This window comes from Equus quagga, chromosome 18, assembly GCF_021613505.1.
Source record: "Equus quagga isolate Etosha38 chromosome 18, UCLA_HA_Equagga_1.0, whole genome shotgun sequence".
Lineage (NCBI taxonomy): Eukaryota > Metazoa > Chordata > Mammalia > Perissodactyla > Equidae > Equus > Equus quagga.
In genome coordinates, this window is record NC_060284.1 from 2,811,108 (window position 1) to 2,825,914 (window position 14,807).

Below are 14,807 nucleotides of genomic sequence, written 5' to 3' on the forward strand. Positions count from 1 at the left end.
ACTGATGAACAGAGATGCAAAGATCCTCAACAAAATATTGGCAACCAGAATACAACAATATATCAGAAAGATCACATACCAAGATCAAGTGGGATCTATACCACGGACACAGGGATGGTTCAACATCCACAAATCAATGTGATACATCACATTAACAAAATGAGGAATAAAAACGACATGATCATCTCAATAGACACAGAGAAAAACATTTGACAAGATCCAACATCCATTTATGATAAAAATTCTTAACAAAATGGGAATAGAAGGAAAATACCTCACCATAATAAAGGCCATATATGACAAACTCACAGCCAATGTCATACTCAATAGGGAAAAACTGAAAGCCATCCCTCTGAGACAGCAACAAGACAAGGGTGCCCACTCTCACTACTCTTATTCAACATAGTACAGGAGGTTTTGGCCAGAGCAACTAGGCAAGAAAAAGAATAAAATGAATTCAAATAGGAAATGAAGAAGTGACACTCTCACTGTTTGCAGATGACATGATTTTATATATAGCAAACCCTAAAGAATCCATCAGAAAACTATTAGAAATAATTAACAACTACGGGAAAGTTGCAGGGTACAAAATCAACTTACAAAAATCAGTTGCATTTCTATACTCTAATAACAAACTAACAGAAAGAGAACTCAAGAATACAAATCCCATTTACAACTGCAACAAAAAAGAATAAAATATCTAGGAAAAAATTTAGCCAAGGAAGTGAAAGACCTATACAATGAAAACTATAAGACATTACTGAAAGGAATTGATGATGACACAAAGAAATGGAAGGATATTCCATGCTCATAGGTTAGAAGAATAAACACAGTTCAAACGTCCATAATACCCAAAGCAATCTACAGATTCAACGCAATCCCAATCAGAATCCCAATGACATTCTTCATGGAAAGAGAACAAAGAATCCTAAAATTCACGTGGTGCAACAAAAGACACCAAATAGCTAAAGCAATCCTGAGAAAAAGGAACAAAGCTGGAAACATCACAATCCCTGAATTGAAAATATATTACAAAGCTACAGTAATCAAAACAGCATGGTACTGGCAGAAAAACAGACACAAAGATCAATGGAACAGAACCGAAAGCCCAGAAATAAAACTACACATCTATGGTCAGCTAATCTTCGGCAAAAGTGCTAAGAACATACAATGGAGAAAGGAAAGTCTCTTCAATAAGTGGTGTTGGGAAAACTGGACAGCCACATGAAAAGAATGAAGGTAGACCATTATCTTTCACCATACACAATAATAAACTCAAAATGGATCAAAGACTTGAAGGTAAGACCTGAAACCATAAAACTTATGGAAGAAAATATACATAGCACATTCTTTGACATCGGTCTTAAAAGGATCTTTTCAAATACTATGTCTTCTCAGACAAGGGAAACGAAAGAAAAAATAAACAAGTGGGACTTCATCAGATTAAAGAGCTTCTGCAAGGCAAAGGAAACCAGGAACAAAACAAAAAGACAACCCACCAATTGGGAGAACATATTTGCAAAACATATATCCAACAAGGAGTTAATCTCCATAATATACAAAGAACTCACACAACTCAACAACAAAAAACCAAACAACTCAATCAAAAAACGGGCAGAGGATACAAACAGATATTTCTCCAAAGAAGATATACAGATGGGCAATAGGCACATGAAAAGATGCTCAACATCACTAATCAGCAGGGACACGCAAATCAAAATAATGACGTTATCACCTTACACCTGTTAGAATGGCTATAATCACCAGGACAAAAAATAAATGCTGGAGAGATTGTGGAGAAAAGGGAACCCTCAGACATTGCTGGTGGGAATGCAAACTGGTGCAGCCACTATGGAAAACAGTATGGAGATTTCTCAAAAAACTAAAAATAGAAATACCATATGACCCAGATATCTCACTACTGGGTATTTATCCAAAGAACTTGAAGTCAACAATTCAAAGAGACTTATGTACCCCTATGTTCACTGCAGCTCTATTCACAACAGCCAAGACGAGGAAGCAAGCCCTGTGCCCATCAACTGATGATTGGATTAAGAAGATGTGGTATATATATACAATGGAATACTACTCAGCCATAAAAAAAAAAGAAAATTGTGCCATTTGCAACAACACGGATGAACCTTGAGAGTACTATGCTGAGCGAAATAAGCCAGACAGAGAAAGACCAACTCCATCTGATTTCACTCACTTGTGGAAGATAAACAAACACACGGACAAAGAGAACAGTTCAGTGGTTACCGAAGGAAGAGGGTTTGGGGGTGGACACAAAGGGTGAAGGGGCACACTTATATGGTGACTGACAAATAATAACGTACAACTGAAATTTCACAATGTTATAAACTATTATGACCTTAATTTAAAAAATCTAAAAAAAGAATCTATGTAAGATGAGCAAGTTATGAACCTTAATAAGAAAATGATAAGAAAATAAACACTTATAAGCTCACCACACAATTTATGAAGTAGATTATTACCAATATGGGTATGGACACCTCTATACTTCTTCTCTATTCCGTCTGCTTTTCCAGAAAGGTAACCCTTAAACTGAATTTTCTATTTATCATTTCCCTGCTTTTTTCCTTAATAACATTATCACAAGCACACACATAATCCTAAATGTCTATTTTTGCTTGTTCTTCAAGAGCTTTACAAAGATAATATACTATATGTATCTTCTACAAATTGGTTCATCCATCCAGCATGTTTTATGATTCACCCATCCACTCTATTGTCATTGGACATTTGCTCTTTCCTATTTATTTTAGGAATTCTACTTAATTCTATTTAGGATTCTATTTATTCTTTTAGGCCAAGTATATTTCCACAATTACTCATTACATTTTTTTCCTGTCAAGGTTCAAAGAAATTAGAAAGGAAATAGTTCACACAACCCCACTTAGTCCTGCAAGTGCCCACCAAAAAGCCACCATCTCAACATTACTTAAAAACTGTACCACCTTCACACGTAACTTTGCCAACATGACTTTTTGCACCACCATTTGCGACTTTACGGTTTAACCACATTGAAAAATAAAAGCTTACTAACAACGATGGAGAACCTCTACTAAAATGCTATTATGCTTTATGCATTATTTAACCATTAATTTGGTCTTAAATCACTTTGCCGAAATATATAAACTCGGTGAAGCTGCGATACAGTTGGCCCTCCACAGCCACAGGTTCTGCATCCCGAATCAAAAGGCCTGTGATGGCTGCGTCCGTGCTGAACACGTACAAACTTTTTTCTCTTGTCATTATTTCCTGAACAATACAGTCTAACGACTATTTACATAGCATTTACATTGTATTAGCTCTCAGAAGTAATCTAGCGATGATGTAAAGTATACAGAAGATGTGCATAGGTTATATGCAAACACTACACCATTTTAAGGGACTTGAGCGTCTGCAGATTTTGGTCTGGCAAGGGTTCTGGAACCAATCACCTGCCGAAACAAGAGACGACTGTATATTTGGGATGTCAACTTCAAGGTCACGTATTTCTCATCAGAATATATTTACTACAGATTCTCCTAACATAACATGTACCTGTTAACATGTTAAGAAAACAGTTGCCTAAAAGTTCCACTTGAATAGTTTTTTGGTTTCCCACTACCTATTACAGAACAGGAACATAGTTCAGGAAGTACTACCACGTTAAGCAAATACACACCAGTTTCCAGTGAATTCCTACTTAGCAGGGATTTTCCTACATTACCCTTGCAGCTTTGTGTATGTGCTAACCGGGTTATTTTTCTAGCGCAACAGAAGGGAGCCAAGTCTTTTTCCTTAATTCCAGGGGAAGGAAAATCTCTTCAATAATCCGTAACTTTTAAGGGTATAAGTGAAACTCTTCTATTTATTGATACCTGTGTGTAGCAGATCATCTTAGGCGCTAAGTTTCCTTATCTGGAAAGTGGAGATAACAGCAGCCCCTACTTCCTAAGTTTCTTTTTTAAGATTCAACAAGAAAATGGAGGTAAACTGCTAAACAGTACTCAAACCACCGTTAAAGATTCAACAAATGCAGGTTATTATTTCTGCGCATCTGTCCACTTTCATGTCAATTCCTATTTGATACAAATATCTACCCCGTTGTGTTACTTTGCATTTTGCTCAAACCTGAAAATAAGGGAGGAATAAGTTACTCTAGGAGTGCACAGGAAGGGGTACCCAAGCCAGACCGGGGAAAAGGGGCAGCCAGAGTATCTCGCATGTTGGATATTATCCCTCCCCCCCCCCCCCCAAAAAAAGAGTGGTTTACTGAACTTAAAAAAAAGTTTCTAGAGGGCAGCCACAAGTAAGAACGTCGAAGCCCAGAGCTGCCAAGTGACTTGCCAACGGTGGACAGCTCTTCACCGAACTGGCCACGCTTCCCGCTCTGAGAGCCTGAATCCACGTCTCCCGACCCCAGGCCCTGAGTCCCCCCAGTCTATAGGGACGCACCACAGCCATCTGGGCACCCACGGGCTCTACCAAGTTATAGGGCGAGGGTTTCGTCTCCTCTGCCCCATTCTCGGTGTGGCCAACACATCTGAAATTACGTCAGGCTGAACACATCACTAAACACGGCGCCCAGAGACAGCGTCCGTCCACAGCCGCGAAGACCCGCGGGCCACAGGGAGGCCCGGGAGGAGGAGGGAGGAGGCGCGGCGGGAGGCGCAGCGGGTGGAGCGCGAGGCGGGCGCACCCGACCCGTCCGGGGGCCTCGGAGGCCGGAGGCGAGGGCGCGCGGCCCCACGACGGCGTGATACCTACGGCATGTCAGCACCAGGTTAGCCGCACCAGGTTAGCCCCACCGGGGCGGCACTGCCGGAGCCGCCTCTTCCAAGATACGACCGGCCCAGGGCGCCGCCGGGCCCAAAAAGCGCGGGCGCCCGACGCGGCGTCACCTCAAGGCGGCCCCCCGGAAACAGCCGCCCCGCGACGCGGGCTCCGACGGTCCGCGGGGAAGCGGGCAGGGGTGGTCTACGCCCGCGACGCCAGCGAGGTCCCGCCGGGGCAGCCCAGGACTTCCTCTCACGACTCCGGCGGGAACAGCCCCAGAGAAGAGCACAGAACCGTCTAGGGCCTCTCCGGGTCTCCCCTCCCTACATTTCCAGCCGGACCGCTTGGGGCGGTGCTCCGCCTTGTACTTCCGGCGGCGGCGAGGCACAGTTGCCATGGTAACTGGAGGCGGGCGAGGCAGGCGGCGGCAGAGGCGAGGGGCAGGCGGGCTGGTGCGGGACGCAGGCAGGTAGCGCGCGGCTCCCCGGCTGTGTGCTGCTCGTGTCCGGGGTCCCCGGATGGAGCGGTGAACGCCGCCACACAGGGGTGTGCCCCGCCATGGCCCTGAGGGTCTGTGTCCTGCGCGCGGCCGGCGTCTCGGGCCCGTTCGCGCGCGTGCTCCGGCCCCGGCCCGGCCTCGGCGGCGCTCAGCGGGGGTCTGGCCCGGCACGCGAGGGAGGGCCGGCAGAGCGCCCGTGGCCCCGGCGCGCGCACGCAGGCGGGAGCGGCGTCCCCGAGGCGCTGCCCTCGCCGCGCCCCCGGCCGCTGACCGCCCGGCCCCGGCCCCTCGCCGTCCGCGTCCGGGCCGGACGGAAAGGCCTGGCCGCCTTGGCGGGCCGAATCGGGATGTCGGGCGGCTGCTTGAGCTCCGAGCGGAGGCGCCGGGCCACCCCAGCACGTTCTCGTTAGGAAATCTCGCGAAATGCTAAAAACGGGGCTGCTTAAAAATCAGTCGTTTAAAATGTGGGCTCTGTCAATGAGGTGTTAGCGAAGTCACCTGGTCGACCCTGCCGTGCAGGTGGATGCCAGCTGCCAATCACCTTATGTCCAAATTCTCCTTATTGTGGCGTTGCACTCTACCTACAGTTTATTTAGTCCTTATTGTGTACCAGACACTGATGTGTATGCTTCACATGTATTAGCTTGTTTGATGCTTTTGTAGTTATGTTACATCTTTGTTTTGGCTTTGTTCTATTGGCTCTTTCATATGTATATGCATATATATGTATATTTCAAAATACATATATTTAGAAATCCTAAATACATTTCTAAATATTTATATAATAGAATATATAATATTATATATTCTGTATGTAACTATATAGAATAGAATATATCTCTAATATATATATTTAGAAATCGAGTGCAGAAGGCTTATCCTAGTTTAACATATGATAATACAACGTTATAATGTTCGTCTTTTTTTACACTTACAAAAACTTTGTCTTGATTGCCCCCCCCCCCCCCCCCCCCCCCCAATTTGAAAGGCGAGATTCCGTTTGCATTTTAGGGGGTTAACATTGCCTAAAACAAATTTTAAAATTATCTTCTGATAGAATGGCCATCAGTCCAGGAAGTGACGCAGCTTTCTCCAGTCAGAAATCAACGCTCTCAGAGAGTCCTCGATCAAAGAGATTCCCACTAACTGAAGAGGAGATATTTTATATGAATTGTAGAGCTGCCTACCTAACTGTTTTCAAAAGCAGCTTAGAAAACATTATTTCTAAAGATCAGCTTTACTTAGGTAAAACTTTTTTTAACATTTAATTTTTTTGCCTTATTTGTTGAAAGTTAAGAGATCAGAAAGACTGGAATTAGAGTTACGTTGTGAAATCATTTCAATTTCTTAGTGAAGCTTGAGCAACGGGACTACATTATGCTATTGTGCCATTTTATATAGTTACATATTCTAGGAGCTTCAGCACAAAACTTTCAATGTTTTTACAGACTAGGTTAATATTTTTATAGCTTCCATCAGTTACTTGCTTAAAATTTTTTTTTCTAATTCTCATTTTGGTATTTTAAGATTTATAATAGAATTAAAACACTTTGGGCATCTGAATCACTACTCTGAATTTGACCTGTACTGGGGAAAATGTAAAGGATGTATAAAAATGGATTGAATGATTATAAAAGAGAAGTATTAGGAAATAAGTAAAATTCTAAAAGAGAAATAACAGTTCCTCTTGGTTTGTTTTTTTTTTTGGTTTTTGTTGGGAGGAGGGTTGGTCTTTTTTTTTGCTTCTCTCCGTTAGCATATCTTGTATTCCTCTGGTTGCAAATATCCCCCAAATCAATGAATTTGGTCCTTGCCAGGTGTATCTAATGACTTGGAGGTCTTTAGCCTCAAAAGGTGAACCGCAATACCAGGTAACACTGAGTGGTCATGTCAGTTTCCTTGAGGCTACTAGCTTTGTGAGTAGAGAATTATTTTGCCAACTTTAGAGCAGTTTCTTTAAATAAAAAAATCTGACGTTTAGATTTAGCTGTAGAGTTCCTTTTTTTTTTTTTTTCCAACTTACAAATAATACAGGTATTATAGACTCATGTCAAAGCTTAAAGTAAACCCTGGCAAAAGATTAGTATCTTGGTGTAAAACTTTAAACGTCAGTTACATAATGTTTTTACTGTTATTAGACTTAAATCATAGGCTCCAACTAATTCTGTAACTAGAGATTAAAGTTAGCTTAGTAGGTTACTAAGTTATACCTATTTTTTAGACAAGAATGTCTGCTTACTGAGTACATGTTTTGACATAATTAATTTTATTGAGAAAATTCTGTAATTAACAATACATTTAAAAAATATTTTGTTATTAAAGATAGCAACAAGTGTATGCTGAGCTGCCACTTGTGGGAAAGAGTTACACGCTTGTTTCCCAAAGCTAGACAGAAAATACCATTTTCTTTCACATGGGCTTCAAATCACAACTTCGTTTATGTCCTACTCCCAGCTTTTAGAGGATGGAGGTTGGCTGGGGACGGCATCCTAAAACACGTTTGCCTTTTCCCTGGTTCTCTTGATAGATGAATTAAGGAATTGTCCCTTTATGCCCTAGGCAAAATGCTTACTTATCTTTTATTCCTAGGGTGGCATGGCAGTCAGGGCTTTTCTCTACATCCAGAATAAACCTGTGGAAATAAGAAAAGAGTCATGTTATCTCCAGTGCTACCAATTTCCACAAAGGCTTTCTAGGTGAATGGAAAATTCACCAGGCCTACAACTTTTTCTTAGCTCTGAAAGTCACCTCTAGATGATTATCTTGTTCCTGTGCCAAAGTTCATCTAGGTATGATACTCTGGTGTAAGCTGAAGGGTGGGAACATTTCTCTTAGTCTATGGACTTCTAATATGTTGTTAAACATAAACCACGACCACAGGTAGCAATTTTACACTTCAGGTGTAGACTTCCTATTTAGATTATAAAATTTCTTAGGAACCAAGAAGTTTGTATCTCTGAAAAAAAAACCACCCTGTATTATGCTGTCCACAATGAATGTTCAATAAAATGACTCAGAAATGTCTGTATTTATTACCCTGATCTGATTTCTATCTCCTTGAGCATATTTCTTTAGTTATTGTTTTATATATATTAATCCTTATTACGTTAAATTGTAGAATATCCAGATTATCACTTTTTAATGCTTACTGACAATGCAGAGATATTGTGAAATCTCACCTAAAAAAGTTGGAAGTATCAAATATAAAGTTTTATAATACAAGTTGCTAGCACAATTCAGGACAGTTATACCTTTAAAAATTCTGTTACTCCCTCCTGTAGTTCTAGGAAACTTATCACTGGTTCATTTTAGATAGTGCTAAATCTTAATATGCAGAGATTTGTTTATTTGCAAATTACCAAGTTATTCCTATTCAATTGTACAGAATATCCATAAGTGTTTAATAAAACCGTTATATCTTAGTGTGATAGGACGTATGCAAACATATGAAGCCCTTCTCATGTCGTAATTCTTTGCTTTTCGTGCCTGTAAGGTCATGGCTTTTATAATAGGCATTTCTTATGAATAACTGGCTATAGGACTATTTTTAAATGTTTTGGTTAAAAAGAATAATTTGACCATTGCATTTCTATAGTAGTCTTCTCTCAAAGTATGTTGACCTTCCTGATTTTTAGCGGGATTATAACTTAAAGCAGATACTTTTTATGCATATATTTGACATTTGACACATGATTAATGTTCTTGAAACTCTAGTGTCTAGCAATGATGAACATTTTAGATATTATGGCTTGATAGTAATATTCTCAAACTAACAATCTCCTCATTAAGAGATTTGTTGAGCCAGAAAAAGTAATAATTTATACTTTTTGTGGTTATTCTTATGTCCGCAAACAGTTAAGAGGATAGTTATTTTTAATCTTTTCTTTTTCTCCAAGCACTCTTATGAAGTAAATCAGGTATTATCAGTTAATTAAACTATGTAGATTGAGAAACAACTGTCAGAATAGGAAAAATCTATTTAATTCTGATATTAATAAATCAAGAATCTTTAGCTGATAACAGATATTTTTCATTTTTGAAAGTCAGGCATACGTTAATATCACTAGGTTATCCACACCAAAGGTAATGTATTGGTATATGTGAACTTTTGTATAATATTGTAATATATAATGATTTAAAGAAAAAATACACTTAAATTCCAATATAGATGTTACTATAACAAATAATACTTGTTTTATTGGGCAGCTCTTCAGCATGCAGGAAGAAATCCATCCCAAAAGACCATTAATAAGTATTGGACTCCTCAAACTGCCAAACTGAATTTTGATGATTTTTGTATAATTTTAAGGAAGGAGAAACCTACTTCAAAAGCAGAACTGCTAAAATCATTTAAGCAATTAGATGTAAATGATGATGGCTCTATTTTACACACTGACCTTTATAAACTTCTAACAAAGGTAAGATCTGTAAAACAGATATGCATATCTATAATATGCATATTTTGCAAAACAACTTAGAATCTAGCTTTGACCACCAAAGTCTACATTAAAAATAAGTGTTTCACTGGCAGGTGAAATGAATCATATGTATGTTGTTTATAAAGTGCTTAAGGATCCTTCTGGATGAAAGGTGCTTTGTAAATAAAAGATAAAGTATAAAATTGAGCCCATGTTGCAATCCCCTTGTGCTCCTTTGCAATTCTTTCCTTCTGAGAACTCTGTAAATCAGTGATAGGTTCATATGTGATAAGTAAAAGATAAACAGCATCAATAGGCTTAGGAATCCAGTCTGCGTCTTGGTACAATGTGAGAAAGTATCATTACTCTAAATTCAATAGTAGTTATTACTGGATCTGTGATACATGTTGTTGAAATTTAGTAAACTGAAATTCAGCACACTTTAACAAAATTTAATAAAATTGTGAAATTTTATTTTGTATAACAGTTTCATTCTTGCTTGACATAATACTCATTCTGAGATTTATAATGAAACCATATATTCAAACTTGTGAAAAAGATTAAAATGGATTTCCACTCTCCTCATGCATAACAAAGTGATAGATATGTTGCTTAAAATAAATCTTGTTTTTTCAGAGAGGTGAGAAGATGACTAGAGAAGAAGTAAATGCCATAGTAAATTTGGCTGATGTAAATGCTGATGGCAAGTTTGACTACATCAAGGTGCGTAGGCTCATATTGATGTAAATTGGCTTACTGTGTAGGAGAAGTATTTTTAAAGGGGTATATCTTTTTAATATTGGTAATGACATACTTATATATTGTGTACTAATTATACTTGAAGTTTAATTTCTCCAGTCCCACAGTTGTAATCTGAGGACTATATTAAAAGTAATACAACCAAGTTAAAATACATACATGTACACACACACAAACAGAGACTCTCTGCAGAAATATGCTGTTTCTGGGGTGGAAGAATCGTAAAAATTATTTAGAACAAATGCAATTCTACACATCTTGTAAAAAAACATAAATCATCTCTCTTTGTGTGACATTTTATTTTCACTCGGAGTGTGACCTCCTCCTTGACTCGTGGTTACATTTCACTAGGTCACTTGAGGGTGGTCAATCTGATTCAAGAAAATAAAATGAGTAGCCTAGTTCAAGAGAAAATATATTCCATCCACAGTCTACCACTTGCCTACTAATGTGCATTTGTCTTCCCCTCCCAAATATGTGATTGAGTGTTTTACCCACTGGACTACTTTTTTATTTCCTGTAGTTTTGTAAGTTATATCTGACAACCAACGAGCAATGTCTCAAAACTGCTCTAGAAAAACTGGAAGTTGACAGTAAACTGAAGCGTCAACATTTTGGAAGCCACATCGAAGCGTCCCCTGAAAGGGAACCGTCACCAGTACCCAAACCATCGCCTAGAATCATGAGAAGAAGTGACGAGGACACGTTCACAAATAAAGGTATTTACTTTTGACACTCAGGGTTTCTTGATCAAGAATGGAGGGACGTATTCAGATCAGTTTTTCCTTTCATCCTGCCTTGTCAGTGATAAAACAAATGAGAAGCCTACTTTTGTCAGCTACCCTTTCTAGACTCTCTTAGCTGTAAAAATCTATTGAAGTAAAATTTTATTATGGAGCTTGACTTGGCTATGCTCATTTTATTTTATTAAAACTAAAATTTCAGGCTAAGAGGTAACATATTGAAATAAAGAATCCTATTAGTAGCCCATAAATTAGGGACCGTTAAAGCCCAATAAAGATAAAACTTCTGACTTTATTTCAATAAGAAGAACAAAGAGAACGAAATAAATACACAGACTTTTTATACTACACTGTGTTTAGAAACAAATCTCCTTGACAACTTTTCCTAATGTGAGACCAAATAACTATTACTTGTTACAGGTGACACCAGGAGTTCCTTACTGGCAACAACTAGAAAGTTCAAAACATCTGTCTCCTTCACAGTTACAATGGGTGCTAATAGTAAGCGAAACTCGAAGTTAACTGAGCCAAACTCAGTAAAGGTATAGTATTTTAAATTAATAGATACAACTTTTTCTGAAAAAATTTGGCATTAAACTTAACTACGTAGCATTTAGAGAGAACCAGTAAAGTTTGTGAAATAATTGAGGTTTTTCTGTGTGTTGCAGCACTTCTACCCTATAAGCCAGTTCTAATACTTTTGAAGTACGAATGACAAATAAGAATATTATTAAAAAGTCTTCAGTTTGAAAATGATGGCTCTTCAATTTCCAGACTTGATGAATAGATTATCTAATTAGGTGCTTTGCCAAGCAATTTTTTTGTTTTGTTTAACAAACACTTTCCATAGGTGTTTCTTATAAATAAAGCATTCATTCAATATCCGTTCCTATGAGAGAAAGATAACAAAGACACTTTGCTAAGTCAATATTTTTAGAGTGTTAATATTGATCTTCTTCCTTTGTTTTCCCTTTCTAGACTCAACCTTTACTAGTTTTCTTTCAACAGAAAATAATAGCTAGAGAAATATGAAACATTAACTGGAAACTGCTAGGGTACATTAAAAATGTGTGCCTGGAGACCTCTGTGGAAGGGGGAGAGATGGTTATGACCGCACACTGTAACCGCTGTTAGAAAACGGAACTGATTGTTCTCAAGAGCTACATTTTTGTTTCAAATAACAACTCTGTATTTGTTATTGAACTCTGAAGTCCCTTATATCTTTAAATTGCTAGACAGTGACATTTGTTCTATATTAAAATTTTAAAACATTATCTCCAAGGAATTTTGTTCAGACTGTTTAGGAATCTATGCACCCTAAGCAATTTGGTGTGCATGTCCACCATGTTCACACGCAATATTTAGTGTTCCAACAATATTATTTTCTGCCAATGGAAGCCTTTTGTATTTTTTTAATAAATTTCATAGATTTTTTATATTGAATTTCATAACAACTCTGAGAAGTACTTGGTTGTGAATATAGTTATTATGTAATTTGTTTTCATCGAAATTGACAGAATAAGTTACTAAGAGGTTTGTTAAGTTAGTTTTCTTCAAGTACTTTAAATCTATTTTAAACAAGTTTTGGTATCTCAATTTCATGTGGAATGAACATGTATGGGATTGGAACAGAGACGAAGGCTCTTTCAGAAATTAGAAAATTGTTGTGATGGGGTCTGATAAGCCAGATTTTAAACCATGAATCCACACGGTTGGTAAAGGGCCTGAATTACTGGAGGAAAATAAGACCCTTACAGGGACTGTACATGTATTTCTTTCCATAGACCATATGTAGGTGCTGAATCACTATTCTGTTTTTAATCCTGAATTCTCTCCGTTTGCTTAGGTTTTGTAATGTGCAAGGAGCATTAGGAGTTTTTCTTGAGAGGGGAATTGCTTCAATGGCTTCCCCTCAATCATGCCTAGAATTAGAGAAAGCCCCAAAACATGAGTCGCAAACTCCAGAGACGCACTATTTCCTCTATCCAGACTTCTAATTAAAATATGCCTACATATAGTTTTACATATATATGTGTTGTGTAACATATATGTTATTCAACATGTATACGAATATGGTGTGCAACATATATGTTATATATATGTCTATATTTATGACAATACAAATATAAACATTTTAAACTTGAAATGGTTGTCTAACTTAATTTTTGTGAAGGTTCCAAATAATAATTTTGTTACAAAAATTTCTCTATTTTCAAAATGTTGATCATTTCAACTTGTCAATTAGGTGGCAATCCAAATCAATTTTTCATTTATAAATTATATATTTAACCTTTTGTTTTTAAGTACTTACAGTTTATAATTCTTTAATAACAAAAAGTTCAGTAACTATCTACTTACCTGCTTGTCTTAATGAAAAGCAAATAGCTCTCTAGTAAGTATGTGATGTGAGATAGCTTTAGAAAACACAACAGTGATGATGATGATGTATAGATTCCTCCTCTGACTAAGTCTTTGGCAGATCTACTGCTTAATAATTCTACCTCGCCTTAACTTTAATAATAATACAGAATTGTGTGTTAAATCATGTTCCCTACAGTGTTCCAAGAAAAATGTAACTCTACTGATATGTTTAAGTTTGTGGTGTTTTTTTTTTGTTTGAGGAAGATTGTCCCTAAGCTAACATCTGTTACCAATCTTCCTCTTTTCACTTGAGGAAGATTGTCGCTGACCTAACGTCTGTGCTAGTCTTCCTCTATTTTGTGTGTGGGACGCGGCCACAGCATGGCTTGACGAGCGGTGTGTAGGTCCGCACCCAGGATCCGAACCTGCGAACCCTGGGCCGCCGAAGTGGAGCACACAAACCTAACCATTACGTCACCGGGTTGGCCCCTGTTTAAGTTTTTTGATAGGTAGAATTTTCAACCTGACTATTTTTAATGAAAATAAAATAAATATAATGAAAACAAGTAAAATTTGTATGTGACAAATAAATGAATTAACAGTTCTTTTTCCTTTTATGTGAATTTACCTGAATTGGTAGAATATAGCACCACCTTATGCCATATATAAGAATTACAAGCTACTCTTTTATTTCTGCTTTATATTGTCAAAAGATTAATCATACATGGAATTTCTTACTCTCTCATTCTAAAAATTTTCTTAAAGCTCAGCCTTCTTCCATTTTTCTCATAATACTCAAATTGTCAACTTAATCTATAATCCTTTCAAACTGATTTATTTGAATGAGCCAGCCAATTTGTCAGTACTTTTTTCTTTTAATTCGTAACTTTTTAGTCTAGGTCCTAGAGAAGAAGCTTTGTGTAATTGAAAGCCTGTTTGTTTTAAAGGAAATTTAGGTTGAATAAGCGTTGTGTGTTTCACACAATAGCAGACCTTAAAAATTTGAATGCTTCCTTTTAAACAGGAGAGCTACAAATTCTCCTAGGAATGTTAGTTTTCAGAATAGTCTGACAATTACGCTGAAGTTTGGTTGATATAAGTAATGCGGCATTAATTTTACTTCTGTTTTGTAAGTGCTCCTGTCCTGCTGTTGTCCAGCCTTGGTAACGTGCATTGTGCTGTGCAGCTTATGTAAGAGCTCCCGTCCTGCTGTTGTCCAGCCTTGGTAACGTGCATTGTGCT

General features: G+C 38.0%; 2 protein-coding genes across 6 annotated transcripts in view; one reads left to right on the forward strand and one right to left on the reverse strand.

The window, feature by feature from the left end:
* Nucleotides 1-5,033, reverse strand: part of ITGB3BP (integrin subunit beta 3 binding protein) — a 70,086-nt gene extending 65,053 nt beyond the window's left edge. For 2 of the 3 annotated variants that reach the window (XM_046645689.1, XM_046645688.1), the window contains exon 1: nt 4,777-5,032. In XM_046645689.1, coding sequence (XP_046501645.1) covers nt 4,777-4,781 — 5 coding nt within the window. In that variant the 5' untranslated portion in view covers nt 4,782-5,032. Of the gene's footprint in view, nt 1-4,776 lie in introns of all 3 variants that reach the window. The other variant, XM_046645687.1, reaches the window with a different exon arrangement.
* Nucleotides 5,034-5,154: 121 nt separating this feature from the next.
* The window catches only part of EFCAB7 (EF-hand calcium binding domain 7), a 35,267-nt gene continuing 25,614 nt past the window's right edge, over nt 5,155-14,807 (forward strand). Inside the window, exons 1-6 of one of the 3 annotated variants that reach the window (XM_046645673.1) lie at nt 5,155-5,254; nt 6,342-6,529; nt 9,491-9,702; nt 10,339-10,425; nt 10,985-11,180; nt 11,625-11,746. In XM_046645673.1, coding sequence (XP_046501629.1) covers nt 5,181-5,254; nt 6,342-6,529; nt 9,491-9,702; nt 10,339-10,425; nt 10,985-11,180; nt 11,625-11,746 — 879 coding nt within the window. In that variant the 5' untranslated portion in view covers nt 5,155-5,180. Of the gene's footprint in view, nt 5,356-6,341; nt 6,530-9,490; nt 9,703-10,338; nt 10,426-10,984; nt 11,181-11,624; nt 11,747-14,807 lie in introns of all 3 variants that reach the window. The other 2 variants (XM_046645674.1, XM_046645675.1) reach the window with 2 other exon arrangements.